Below are 14,370 nucleotides of genomic sequence, written 5' to 3'. Positions count from 1 at the left end.
CTTCCACTAGTTATCACATACTGTAATAATAATAATAATAATACATTTTATTTGGCAGCGCCTTTCACAGCACTCAAGGACACTTTACAGAAGCCTACCACTGTTGATGCCCAGATTATTTGTGATGTTGTAGGTGTATGCTGTTCGTTCCTTTATGTCATCAAACAAGTCTTTAAGATGACTGTTGATATGCTCAGTGTCAGGGTTTCCACACGTGTACCTGAACAGAATTCAGACAGGGGGTCCATGAGTGATAGAACCGTGCAGCCTCAATAAAATGTACACGGATAAAAACAAACATGGCCAAACAGTTTTGTAACAAACCTTTCCACAGCCTCTCTGAAGCCTTTGGTCATGAACAGCACCTGCAGCACACTTCTCCTTGGTTCAACAAGCCATGGTACTTGATATCAGCTGCTGGGAGGAGAGTTTTGTCAAATGCATGTAAACTGCAGAAATGTCTGTACGCCATTAACCCGGTCTGACAGCAGGTATATCTTACCTGGGGGGTAACCACACCAGACAAGCTTGCATGGTTATTAATTAGAAACATTTATGTATAATCATGGCAAATCATTTCAAAATTCAAAATTATAGCTGCAAGCGGCAATTTGTGGTTTCTAACCGTTTTTCGCTCAACTGAGAGAAGCCTACTAGGCCTCCTCCCCATAACAACCTGAAGATATCCAGCAAATCTTATGATGATCGAACAAATGGTTTATAAGTTATGACCAATATTAGCTAAGCCTCGCCCATTTTGGTCGTTTTTCGACCGATCTTGCTCATTTGTAAAGGAGATGTGCCTCTCTGTCGCCCAAGGCTGTCTATCAGATTTGGTTTTGATAAAGTAGAAATGAAAAGTTCTATTCATTTTAATGTTTTTAATGTAATTCTAATTAGCTCAGAATCCATAATGTTAGCCGCTTTTATCACAGAGTTTTTGTAACAAATATTGACCTGTAGCTTAGAGGTACATTTGAAGACTCTCTGAAGGGAATCTCTGTGTGGCGGGGGCTTCCTTTCAAATTTTTTTTTTTTTTTTTTTTTTTTTACAATTTTGACTCTTAATTGTAGCGCCACCATATGGCCAAATGGGATCATATTTTTTGTGAAGCATTTACAGACCATTTGGAGTTATGATACCAGTTTTCGTGTGTCTGGCTCATTCTAGCTCTCTGCAAATTGAGCAAATGCTTAAGCTGGCACATATTGACAAATAGGCCCCGCCTACTTTCAGCAATCAATACAGCAGTTGAGATTTTGATTAATACTTGCCCCCAGAACATATGTACCAAATTTGGTGAAATTCTGTCCACCAGGTTTTAAGGTACACATCTTTGGAATTTATGGTGCCCCCTAGAGGTCAGGCTCAAAATGCTTTAGTAGACCTGTACCCTATCAGGGCGCAAAGATATGCACTAAGTTTTATCATGATTGGACAAATGCTTAATGAGTTATGACCAATATTGGCTAAGCCTCGCCTTTTGCGAAGATATTTTTGTTGATTTGTTGACATCCATTTTACTGTTTTTCAAATTATGCAACCCCTTCGGGATTAAAACCCTAACAACAGAAAACTAATAGTACCAAATTTCAACATAATATATATTAATTTAAACTGCATTTGTTGCCCCTGTATAAATCAGCTTTCATACAGTCTAGAGGTTCAGCACCACTAAAGATCCAAGTGAATTAGATACGTCCTAAAGGAGAAACCACATGTCTGTCTTGCAGTCATGTGAATTCCTGTAAACTGAGGTAGAGATTGAAAGTGAAAGTGAAATCTCTGCGGCATATGGCAGTGAGACAACACAGTATTAGATTTGTGTTAGTGACTCGCAGGTGTCTGAGTCAGTGGCAAAGGCATTTATCACTCAAAGGATGTGTTCCTACAAAGTTGATCATAGAAGAAGATAAACCAGTAGAACAACGGCAATAACACTAATGAAAGGTACAGAAGACTTACTGTGTGTGTGTGATGTTAACAATTTTACAGAAAATTGTACAAAATAAAGTGTGATGGATCACTGCATCTTTTTATCTAGAAAAAAATGTGATTTAATTTTTTATTAATTTTCATTCATTCATTTTGTTTACATTTCTCAATACTATTTACACTTCCCACATTAAGAAAACAAAACAAAGACCTACAATCTCAACATCAAAGCTAAACAAGACAAGAGAACAGAACAAAACATAAACATACAACATACATTTACTCCATATATGTTAAACTCAGTAAAAAAAATTAAAATAGTAATAATAATATTCCATTCCTTTCTATCGAGTAATGCATCTTTTTATGTTTCACCAACTAATATTTCAACCACAATGCAATCTTTAGATTCTCGGAAAGAAAAAGGAAAAACAAAAGAAAAACTAATAAAAAACAGAAAAACAAACAACAAAAATCAAAAACACTCAAACCAGGTTTAATTATAAAAAACATGTTTTTTATGTACTCAATGGTTGTAATAACACTTCCAATATGATTTCGAATTGAGTTCATTTTATTCTTTTCAATGGCTATAGTCTTTTCCATGTTCAAATAATAAAACAGTTTACATTATAATAACATTTAATAACATTTTATTCCTTTTTCATCAACTATATGAAAAAAGAGAGTCTCAAACACTGGGAATCCACATACCCTCTTACACTACTACACTGGAAAAAACTGGAACTTAATTTCTCTTTGCATTTACATTTTCATTGAAATCCATTTCATTTCATTACTGTCTGACAGACTTATTGCATCAGTCTGTAATAGAACATAATGCACTTACCTTTTACATGAGCAGCTCTTTACATAAACGTGTTGCAAACAGGAAGTAAAACATTTCATAAATGAAATAAAAAAACTGGCAAAGGTAATCTGTTAAAGAGACTGAACCACACTGAAAAAGAGAGCAACCAACACTCAAACAACACTAACCAATAAGATCAATACTGTATATTTTATACAGTATTGTTCATACTGCCTGATTACTAAGTATCAAAAAACATCAAATAAAAACACAATATTGTGAACCACTACAATGTAAAAGAACAGTTTGTGTTATACTGGAAAAAGGATGTTCTTAATACCCTAATATGTTCTGTTATGTTTCATTTTTTTCATTTTTGAGTTGCTTTAGTTGGGCAGAGCGTTGGCTTTGTTTTCTGTTTTTGCTGTATGCACCAATTTTAGCCTGCGATATTAGAGGGCATTGGAAGAAAGCTTCTGCCTTTTTTTGGTGTAAGCATCTTGATTATGCAACTTACTCTTTTGCTCATTCCACCCCTGATAACTCTGTGATATTCTTTGATTGACATCAGCTCCACTGTCCTGTTGATGTACATTACAGATGTTGTCATGTGATAGCTCCACTCCTCCAGACACAACACTGACCATGTCTCTAATTCCTGTTTCTCCATTTCTGTCATTGGAAACATCCTCTGCAGTGTCATTACCCACTTCTACTGTCTCACCACTCTCCTCTCCCTCTCTTATCTTTCCAGCATCTTGACTCTGGTCATGGTTGTCAGCGGCAGCAGGGACCAAACCTCCACTGGTGGGCAGTACAAGTATCTGCAGTGTGGGCTAGAAAGTAGGATTAAATTAATTCAAGCAAAGTACCAAACAATTTGATGCAATCATTCACACTACATGTGAGTTAAATTGTCTGTGAATGCCTCTTACTTTTCTTTTTCCTGTAAAAAAGAAGATAAACACTCCGGGATCTAGTTGAGAGATGTGAAGAAACAAAGGTCATTTTCATATTCAGCAAAATATAGTGGAGTGGAGATAAAGGACATGGAATATAGTGGAGATGAAAAGATGGACTAAATCTTACCTCTCACTGTTATCCACCTGGAATGGCTGGTAATGAAGCTGTTGATGAAAACAATAACCAAACATTAGATCATAAATAAATAATCAGAAAAATGAATAACTACAGTAATGTTGGAGTTGAAGTGATCAATCTTACCAATGAGACTCTGGAATCATTGAAGTTATACCATCTGTCATCGTCCTCTGACTTAACTGTTGCAGTGTAATGTCCACCTCTCAGATCACCAACGTGATCCACAACTGCGTAGAGTTCATACGTCTGATTCTGATCACCAAGGGAAAAGTGACAGAAATTAGGGTCAGGAATGAAAAAGAAATGTGTTATGATAAAATAGTAAAATATAAAGTATATATACCTCTGGGATCTGTAGCGTTCTGGGAACATCCACATCACAGTTGTTCTTGTAACGGTAGTTAAACTCAAACCTCTTCAGCAGCAGCATCAAAACTTCTGGATGATGCTTTATGACACATTTCTGCATGAAACACATGGGTCCCCAACACATGTTATCATGTTGTTATAATTCTCTTACATCATAAACTTGTAATGCTTAATGTGCACAAATCATAAACATGATTACTCACAACAGTAGCATCAGCTTTGGCATCACAGTGGTCACAGAACAGCTGATTTTCTCCACTGATGTGTGATTCTTTGAAAAACTCCTCAATGCCATGAACCTGAAAATTGCCTCTGAAATTAGCTCAGTGGCATGTACTCAAATGTATTATGTGATGAAATATATTGTGGCTAACCATTATGTATTATCCATGAAACATTTAACTAGCTGTACTAGCTAACACACACAGTAGGTGTCAACCAATACATACAGTGTTTTCTAGTTTTTGTTGCTGTTGACACATTTTTCAATCAGCTGATGAGATTTCGGACCTAAGTCTGATAAACCTGAAAGCTGAATCTGCAAATGTCGTATTTAGTCTAGTAACAGTCTCCTAACAAAAGAAAAGTGCTGTGAAGTTTACAGGTTGTCAGATCCTTACCACACTATATCTGCGGGAATCCCCCAGTGCAAGAGGAAGATGCCAAGATGGCCCATTTGTGTCAGTGATGGTACCACATTCAGAACATCTGGTCTCATGTGTCAACTTTCCACAGAAGATCTGAAAACATTGAACCACAAAGACTGGTAACAAAGTGTTATTTTACATTTAACTTACATATTCCCCTGGATATTGATGATGTCTTTACCTGTGAAGCCTCAGGACTGGTCAGAGTTAAAATCTCATCAAAGAACTTGGCAGCATCGCGCTGTTCATACACTGTGGGAGGGGCAGAAATCAATGTGTCTTTCTTCAACAAAGTAAAGGGTAACAGAACCACATTTATTTTCAACAGATCCATTAATAGGTAAAATAACAAATGAAAACATTGACACTGGATTTTGAGAGTTTCTCAGGCACACTCTATCTGTGGGTCTGACATGACTGTATGTTGACACTCGTAGAACCAGGACACAGATCTGAATCACAAGAAGTTATTTTCAGATACTTCTCTGAGCAAAATTGCTCAACAGTAGCTCTGGTCCTTTAACACACAGTCTATTCAAAGGCTACATGTTGTTCTATGTTCCAACTACTGTACCTCTGTGGATGCCCAGCTTCTGTGTGATGTTATAGGTGTATGCTGTTCTTTTCTTTAAGTCATCAAACAAGCCTTTGAGCTGATAATCAATACGCTTAGTGTCAGGGTTTCCACTGGTGTACCTGAACAGAATTCAGACAGAGGCTCCATGAGTGATACAAACGTGCACTGTTGCCCTAATTTAAAATAAAGACATTATATGACAAGGAGTTGGACTTTGTAACAAACCTTTCCACAGCCTCTCTGAAGCCTTTGGTCATGAACAGCACCTGCAGCACACTGTTCAAGTAACACGTTGCTCCTTGGTTCATCAACCCATGGTACTTTCTACCAGCTGCTGGGAGGAGAGTTTAATAACGTTAAATTGTCTTTATAACAACATTATTACGGATGTAGATTAATCTACACGTTCGCATCTTACCTTGATACTCGTTTAAGTAATATCGTTGACTCATATCGCCAAATATTGATTTTGAATCAGCTCCGTTTCATGACTATATCAGTCCACTTATTCTCTGTAAATGCTGTCAGTTGCAAGAATTTACAGAAAGGATCTTGGTGTAAACGAGTTCTCCGTCTCCTGTTAAATATAACTGTCCGAATACTTTCACTTTCACTGCCTGTAATGTTGCATTCAGAGTGCATCGGAAATATATAATTTTTTTGTTTTTTGTAACGAACAGACGGCTCATGACTAACACGGAAACTAAATAATAGCAATACTAAATGTATGGTTCCTGATGTCCCTGTGCTCCATAAGGTAATTTTGATTTGATTTGAACACAACACACACAGGCATTTTCTTGGAGGCTTTGTAAAACACAGTAAGCTACAGCCTACAATATGTGACTTACAGTACATTGTGTACTCTCTAATTTATGTCATGGCCACTATAAGAAGGACAAACACAACCTGAAACATTGGCTGAAGGTCAGTATAATATTGACTCATATGAAATACAATACCTCAAATCAAATATAAATCATGAACCACATGAGTCATCCATAAGAGTGCTCATAAAAAACTACTAAATAATAAAAAAAAATTGAGAAAGTTGTAAAAATATATGGAAAAATACTTAAAAATAGAGAAACTATTATGTAAAAAAATAAATATAGAAATAAAAAATGGTAATAAGTTATGTGCCCAAGAGTTTTTGGATTGCAGGTAAGCTCAGTCTAGCAATTAGCCAGAGTTTACTGACACTTGCAATAAGAAAGGAAAATCAAAGAAAGAGGCTGAAAAGGGGAGACTGTATCAGCAGGAATGAGTTTTTGGAAGAGACAAACATTAAAATATCTATAGAGAGAATCTGTCAATCTACCTTGGAAAAAGTTCTTTTTTCTTTTCACTTCTCCTGCCAGGTCACTGAGTGGTTTACAACCCATTTTAGGATAATGTTGTTAATTCCTGCTGCCATACACTCCTTTCTTCAAGCCCATTGAAGAATATATGTATGTATGGCAGGAAATATGATTTGGTCTGATGTTAATGAAAATCTATGGCCAAAGGCAGAGGAAATGATGGAGAGACTATGCCAACAGTAGACTTCTGATACTGATAGGCAGACAATACATATGCAAATTACTGTATATAGTGACTGCTATTTGGTAGTTTCATGCCTCCGTGCTGATGACAGCCAGGGCCAGAGGCATTCTGTTTTTGGGTTGTCTGTCCGTCCTTCACATTCTTGTGAAAGCGATATCTCAGTCCTCAGAGTGAACTTCTTCAAATTTGTAATGAACATTCATTTGGACTCAAGGAGGAACTGATTCGATTTGGGTGTGAATGTGTCATTTGAAGAAAGGATAGGCCTAGATATTTGGGATGGCCGTCAGTCAAAACACAGAAAGTCAAGATTGAAAACTTTCAGTCTTTAGTCTAAAATCAGTGACATACTGCACAGCAGAGCAAGTCCAGAGTCATGTATTACCTGTACAAGTGGAAGATATGAAAAAACACACAATTTAACAACGCAATAATAATTAGAAATTGGTGACTGTAAACAGGAAACTACCTTTCTCCTTCCTACATCATTTTCATGTAAAGGTTAATTTTTTAAATTTTCGTTGCTAATAAGTTCACAATATAATTTTAAAAGACGATGATGGTCACAACGTGTTTCTCCTGCCCCCAACAGCAGCTTTAAAGTGAACTAAATTGACTACAGGAGAGATCTAGCATGGCCTCTGCACTTGGCAGAACCCACATGTAATGAAAGATGTATGTTTTACTTTAAAATGTAATTTTGTTATCATTATTATTATTATTATTTAAAACTATGTCAATGTTATAACCTTCTGGGTGGGTGATGAGGACATCTGCTAGTATTTATAGATGCTCTTTATTTGGGTAGAGAATATGGAAAAGGGGTAACAGTTTCCACAATATTAATTAATACCACTCAACTCAAATAATATTATTACATATCACACTAACTAGCTAAACTTAGCTTAATCTGAAGCTTCAGGCAACCAATTCATTTGCCAAGTTTTCACACATTTCAATAAAGAAATTAGATATACATTTATTTCATTTATCTATTTAATTATTATTATTATAATTTAATAAAATATATGATTATAAATATTATAAATATATACCATTTATTGTATAAATAATTTATCAATTATTATTAATAATATGATTATAAATAGTTTATTTCATTTATTTATATCTGTTTATAAAAATAACATCTAAGATGTGCAGAGGTTTTATTGAGTGATTAAAAGATCACATCCTGGAAAACAGCTTGGAAAACTGGTCGACAAGTTTTCTCATTATGTGAATATTGCATTACAGGATTGTTACGTCACATTTAATTACATATTCATATCATTTTACACAATTCCATAACTTTAGATTGTACAGATTATAATACAGTATATACATGTTATTCATTCATTCATTCCACTGTACTAAAATTAACACAATATTAGAATAAATAGCAAATGAGGGGCTCACTCAGGCTTATTATTTTTTATTTTTATTTTTACATCTGTTTACTACAGTAAACAACTGTAAAAAAAAACACAAACATGACAAAGGGCACAAAATATCTATGACGTACAGTGCGGTCTAGAAATCTGAGACCACTTTCCCATTGACTTGAACAGGTTTTTTTGTTACTGTGCTTTTGTGACTTTGGAGAAGATGCATCATTCAGCTTTAAACTGTGAGGACACTCCACAACCTGGACGTCTTGAGTCGAAGCGTCTGCAGCATGCACTGGGAAAAAAACAGAGAGAGAGATAAAATCAATTCTGACAGACTATCAGTGTCGCCCAATCATTCAAACCACACCACAGTAAGCTTAATGAAAAAGTTTGGCATCTTACTTTTCTTTTTCCTGTAGAAAAGAAGATAAGCACTCTGGGATCTGATGGGACAAATGTGCGAAGGCAAGGTCATTGTCATATTCAGCAAATGTTTGGTGGGGAAAAAAAGACAAATTAAGTCTTACCTCTTCTTATTGTCATGCACCTGGAATGGCGGGTAACAAAGCTGTTGGTGAAAGGAATAACAGGTTCCCCATTATTATCATTTTTTACCATCTACCACCTGACTGCACAACTAAGTGTTGAAGCACTGCTGCTTTGGGATCAATAACACTGAAGAAAAGGTGATCAGTCTTACCGGTGTGACAGTGGTATCATTGAAGTTATACCATCTCTCATCCTCCTGGGACTTGATTGTAGCAGTGTAATGTCCACCTCTCAGATCTCCAAAATGATCCACAAACGCGTACAGGTCATACGTCTGACTCTGATCACCAGTGGAAAAATAGGACAGAAATCAGGAAGAGGAAATAAAAAATAATGAGTTGTGATAAAATAGTAAAATGTATATACAATATACCTCTGGTATCTGTAGGGTGTAGGGAACCTCCACACTGCAGTTTATCTTCACATGTTCCATGCGATGGTCGTCAAACTTAAATCTCTTCAGCAGCAGCGTCAGAACTTCTGGATGATGCTTTATTACATACCTCTAATTGAAAAACACAACACTGTTTGTAATGGGAAATGTAAACTGTAATTGTTACAATAGCAAGTCTGTAAGGAAGTGTTGTTATAACACAGATTTTAAGAAGGTGGTAACTGTTGCATCACTGTGAGATCCACCTGCTATCATTATAAATGAGGCCTGTAGTTGTATGGTGGTATGGACCATGTATATGTGCTGCACAGTTTAATATAACTTTACCTATTCATTTTCTGTTTGCCACTGAGAGCCAGTAGTCTCAAGACACAATTATCACTATTGCCACATCCAGACCCATGATGTGGACCAGCACAACGGGAGAACGCACGCAGCCATGGTGTTATTTGCCATTTCCACCAGTTTATCCCCTTGAAATTAGAGGCCTGAGAGTTTATGTGCACAAATCAGAAAAGTGTTTCCAGATAACTCACAACATTAGCATCAGTTTTGGCATCACACTGGTCACAGTACAGCTGTTCATCTCCGCAGATGTCTGAAGCTCTGAGAAACCTGTCAATCCCATCCATCTGAAAAAGACATTTATGTCACTGAAATTACCTCTGCATTTAACAGCAACACATAGGCTACTACTATAGGTCTCACTTGATATATGGGATATTTCACATTCTGCAACATCACATCTTCTCACCACACTAAAGCCCTCACTGTCAGAATCCACCAACACAAGAGGTAGACTCCAAAATGGCCCATCAGTGTTTGTCTCTGTGCCACATCCAGTGCATGTGTACTTGTGTGTCAACACTCCTTCAAATACCTAAAGATGCAAAATTACAGAAACTGCTGAAGTGGAATAATTTTCATTTATTTATTGACCCTTCACTTAAGACAATGTCTGCTAGATTTCATCCTGATAACAGGATATAATTACCTGTGAAGCCTCACGACTGGTGTGAGTTACAATCTTCTCAAAGTACTCAGCAGCATCACGTTGCTCTCCCACTGACGTTGAGATGAGAACAAATTAAATCTGCATTTCTACAGTTACTTTATTGACATTTTAGGAAACTGGTTACTTGTTTACCTGATCCTTTATTTGCTTAAAGCATTCTCACAAAAAGCCCACTTGCTATCACATACTGTAGCCTACCTCTGCTGATGCCCAGCCTCTTTTTGATGTTGTAGGTGTATGCTGTTCGTTCCTTTAAGTCATCATACAAGTCTTTAAGATGACTGTCCATACGCGCAGTGTCAGGGTTTCCACACGTGTACCTGAACAGAATTCAGACAGAGGGTCCATGAGTGATAGAACCGTGCAGCCTCAATAAAATTCACACGGATAAAAACAAACATGGCCTAAGAGTTTTGTAACAAACCTTTCCACAGCCTCTCTGAAGCCTTTGGTCATGAACAGCACCTGCAGCACACTGTTCAAGTAACACGTTGCTCCTTGGTTCTTCAACCCATGGTACTTGATATCAGCTGCTGGGAGGAGAGTTTTATCAAATGCATGTAAACAGCAGAAATGTCTGTACACCATTTAACTGGCCTGACAGCAGGTATATCTTACCTGGAGGGCAGAAAAAGCGGTTGGAAAACAGCTCCATCTTGATTCTTTTCTGACGACTTTATCACTCCACTTCCGCACTGCTGCCAGATGCACGGAGATTTGCAGTTTCACGATCAATTTTTGACAATAAATCAAGTGTTTCAATCGAATACAAATAAAAGACAGAAGAAGAATTTGAGCCCACCTTCAGCTGTGAGAGTTTAACTGTGGAGACACTGTTCTTCTCTGTCTATTATGGACTCACACAATCAGCATTTCTGTCTCCTGTTGAAGTGTAACTCACTTTCTCTTTCGTTCTTTCCTACGTTCGCTGGAGTGGTGCATTCAGGGTGTATCGGGTTATTTAGCAGATGGCTCACATGACTAATAAAGATATTGAACATTATAATAATTGTGAAATAAATCGCAAGCTCCCATAAATTGCTTCTCTGTTCAGCTAATGAAAGGAGTTTTGTGTGAGACAGTTGCAACATATTTTATGTGACCTCAGCATTTGCAGTGTCTGGAGGACACATCATAGATCATAACATACATCCATATTCAAAACTCATGCGCATTACTGCACATTACAAAATCCCTTTTGGCACACCAGACAAGTAGTAAATTTATATACCTATTGAACTAGCAGTGTAAACCTTAAGCCAAAGTGCTGCGAGGAAATACTGTTTACTTTTCCTTACTATTCAGAATTTGTTTACATGGAATGAAATTTGTGGACTGGGACTAATTTGACACAATTACAATAAAATGCAGCACCAAACTTCTCATTTGACATTTAGTCATAGTATTGATTTTCTTTGCTTTTTTTAATTCTCAGATGGAAGGATATCAGGGTTTAGTCTTCTCTCCAGACAAGAGGTTATGCCTGTACCCGGACATTACTCCTCCCTCAGATGATGTCAATACATTTCCTGCTTCCTACACAAGGCAAGTATGATTTTAAAGGAGAATAAACCAGTAGAAGACCAACAACACCTGTGAAGGGTACGGCAGACTTAATGTGGGTAATCTGACAGCGTGAAGGAGGATGATTTCTAATCTTGAACACAGTCTCACAGATTTAGCTTGTCAACACCAGACTCTGCCCTAAATCAAATGATAAATTACAGAATTATTAATTATTATTAACACATTAACACAACTTCACTGTCAGACACAACTAATTGCATTTTTACTAGAGTGTCTATCATACACACTTGTTGTCAATAACACGTCTGTCAAGCTTAGAAAAATGATCCCTCAGCTGTTGGGATTTTTTTTATTGATTTCTTATTTCATTTTATTTCTTCATGTAGTTTTTTTTTCAGTTATTCAAATCAGAAATGCCTTTTTATCAGTTTAGCATTTGTGATTTTAGCCTGTACAAATTAAACTCTCTCCCATCATGACCCACTGTGACAACTCTGCTTATGGCTCCCGGTGTTTTTCACTGTTCTTTCCTTTCTGTCCTGTTTAGTAGGCTGTCAGGTGTTAGAGGTGTGTCAGGAGCCCTCCACTTCAGGGGCCATCCACTTCCCCTGACAGTTAAATAGAGGGCTGGAGAAATCAGCTCTCTCTCTCTCCTCCCAGCAAGCAGGACCCTGTTTGGTTGTGGTTTGGTTTTGGCTTAGCTTTATTTTTTTATCATTTTCTTGATTACACATTTTACACTTCAACGTATTCATGCACTCGCCGTACCACTGATCTTACTGATATACCTGTTCCACCTTAAACCTGTGTTTTACTTATTAGTTAAAATGAATAATAATAATATAATTTATTTGCTTCAAAGCTTAATTTTTTGTGCAGTCTCCCTTGTTTTGTTGTGAATTTTGAGCTGGTTCATGACACCCAGGAACGAGTGATGTGTGTCCATCACTTAATTTCATTATTATTACTATTTCAAATTTTTCATTTAGTGTTATTCATACATATTTTTCATTTTTTAAAATGACCCATCAGAAGGTAAATGACAACCCAAAAGCGAAAAAGTGATAAACATAAATGACATTAATGACAGAAATGGTTCACAGGTTCAGTGTAGCCTGCTTTGCTGGTAAACAACACTGAGACAGAAGAGCAAAAATCAAATATACATAAAAAGATTTACATTTGGATTTTATTTTCACACACATTAACATGTCTGTCATATTAGATTCATTGCCATGTATTCACATATCTTTGAAAAATTAAATATAAAATTTGTAAAAAGTAAAATCTAACAGGTCAATGCATCATTTTATCTGGAAAAATCTTTTATTTCAAATTAACTTTCATCCCACATTTACATTTTCATTAGTCAGCTTCATTTCACTTTCTATTTCAGACTTATGCACTAAATCAACCCTCTCTGTTTCAAACCTTTTACATTTGCGGCTCTTTACACGATTCTGTGGCAAACAGCAAGTGAAGCATTTTATTAACATTAACCAAAAAGATCAAAGGCAAAATATTCAGTATTGGAGTTCTGTCCATACTGCCTGATTGCTAAAATGTCACTGGCAATATTGCTTAGTATCAAAAAGCATAGACAAAAAATGTGTGCCACTACAATGAAATCAGTCTTGCAAAATCACAAATTGTGTTTTCGTGGACAAATAATGTTCTTTGATTCATTCTGACTCTGAGCTACTCTTTAGTATTGGGTCTCAAACAACATGGCAATTTATTTTTTGTCTTTTTTTTTTTTTTCTTTATTGGTGAGTTGTCAACATCATTCAGCAGAGTGTCTAGTACGTCTGTTTTTGGATCAGATTTTCTTTTACTTTCTTCTAAAGTTTCTATTATTTCAGGGTTCTCCGCCAGTCTTTCCCTTCCTGCTGAGCTTGCTGCTCTCTTTGTCGCACTGTTTGGAATTTGTTCATCTACGTCATTTTCCTGCTTTTTAGCTTGTTCCTTCACACCAACATCTTTATATCCTCTCTCGCCCTGATCCCCTACACCTTCAGTGAGGGAAGGTTTGGTTGTGGATGTTTCTTTTCTTTGTGCAGCTTCTCTCTTCTGTTTCTTGTCTCCCTCAGCATCCCCCCTCTCCTCTGCAGTGTCAATGCCCACTTCTACTCTCTCAACACTCTCCTCTCTCTGTTGCTCATGTCCTTGATCCGACCCACTGCCTCCTTCTTCCCAGCCCTGATGACTCTGTGATATACTTTGATTGACATCAGCTCCACTGTCCTGATCCTCTTCTTTACAGATGTTGTCATGTGATAGCTCCACTCCTCCAGACACAACACTGTCCGTGTCTCTAATTCCTGTTTCTCCATTTCTGTCATTGGAAACATCCTCTGCAGTGTCATTACCCACTTCTACTGTCTCACCACTCTCCTCTCCCTCTCTTATCTTTCCAGCATCGTGACTCTGGTCATGGTTGTCAGCGGCAGCAGGGACCAAACCTCCACTGGTGGGTACCTCCTTTATGTCTTGAGTACAAGTATCTGCAGT

General features: G+C 36.9%; 3 protein-coding genes across 9 annotated transcripts in view; all 3 read right to left on the bottom strand.

Annotated features, from left to right (window-relative positions):
* Nucleotides 1–2,034: 2,034 nt before the first annotated feature.
* On the bottom strand, nt 2,035–6,038 carry LOC111647157 (ubiquitin carboxyl-terminal hydrolase 47-like). Of its 2 annotated transcripts, none has more exons than XM_023396769.2 (11): nt 5,860–6,038; nt 5,667–5,775; nt 5,439–5,560; nt 5,046–5,116; nt 4,838–4,957; nt 4,421–4,516; nt 4,192–4,311; nt 3,972–4,100; nt 3,837–3,874; nt 3,683–3,723; nt 2,035–3,583 (listed from the first exon to the last, which is right to left on the bottom strand). In XM_023396769.2, the coding sequence occupies exons 1-11, from the start codon at nt 5,891–5,893 to the stop codon at nt 3,525–3,527; spliced, it is 939 nt and encodes a 312-aa protein (XP_023252537.1). In that variant the 5' UTR covers nt 5,894–6,038; the 3' UTR covers nt 2,035–3,524. The 2 variants fall into 2 exon arrangements, with proteins under 2 accessions (XP_023252537.1, XP_087027409.1); XM_087171283.1 differs by having other exon boundaries at nt 5,667–5,772.
* A 2,196-nt stretch (nt 6,039–8,234) lies between these two features.
* LOC111647171 (ubiquitin carboxyl-terminal hydrolase 12-like) lies at nt 8,235–11,255 on the bottom strand. Of its 6 annotated transcripts, none has more exons than XM_087171287.1 (12): nt 11,135–11,255; nt 10,951–11,027; nt 10,757–10,865; nt 10,531–10,652; nt 10,312–10,382; nt 10,072–10,197; nt 9,854–9,949; nt 9,297–9,428; nt 9,075–9,203; nt 8,902–8,942; nt 8,777–8,817; nt 8,235–8,666 (listed from the first exon to the last, which is right to left on the bottom strand). In XM_087171287.1, exons 2-12 carry the CDS (start codon nt 10,985–10,987, stop codon nt 8,431–8,433), a joined length of 1,140 nt encoding a protein of 379 aa, XP_087027413.1. In that variant the 5' UTR covers nt 10,988–11,027; nt 11,135–11,255; the 3' UTR covers nt 8,235–8,430. The 6 variants fall into 6 exon arrangements, with proteins under 6 accessions (XP_087027413.1, XP_087027416.1, XP_087027412.1 ...); XM_087171290.1 differs by having other exon boundaries at nt 10,757–10,862; XM_087171286.1 differs by having other exon boundaries at nt 10,951–11,030; nt 11,135–11,247.
* A 1,775-nt stretch (nt 11,256–13,030) lies between these two features.
* LOC111647168 (uncharacterized) overlaps nt 13,031–14,370 on the bottom strand; it is a 5,077-nt gene continuing 3,737 nt past the window's right edge. Inside the window, exon 12 of the mRNA XM_087171259.1 lies at nt 13,031–14,367. Coding sequence (XP_087027385.1) covers nt 13,558–14,367 — 810 coding nt within the window. The 3' untranslated portion in view covers nt 13,031–13,557. The remainder of the gene's footprint in view (nt 14,368–14,370) is intronic.

This window comes from Seriola lalandi, unplaced genomic scaffold, assembly GCF_002814215.2.
Source record: "Seriola lalandi dorsalis isolate HSWRI2012SDOR001 ecotype SW California unplaced genomic scaffold, Sedor1 jcf7180002054983, whole genome shotgun sequence".
NCBI lineage: Eukaryota > Metazoa > Chordata > Actinopteri > Carangiformes > Carangidae > Seriola > Seriola lalandi.
The sequence above is the reverse complement of the archived record's forward strand: the minus strand, read 5'-3'. Positions and strand labels throughout refer to the sequence as shown.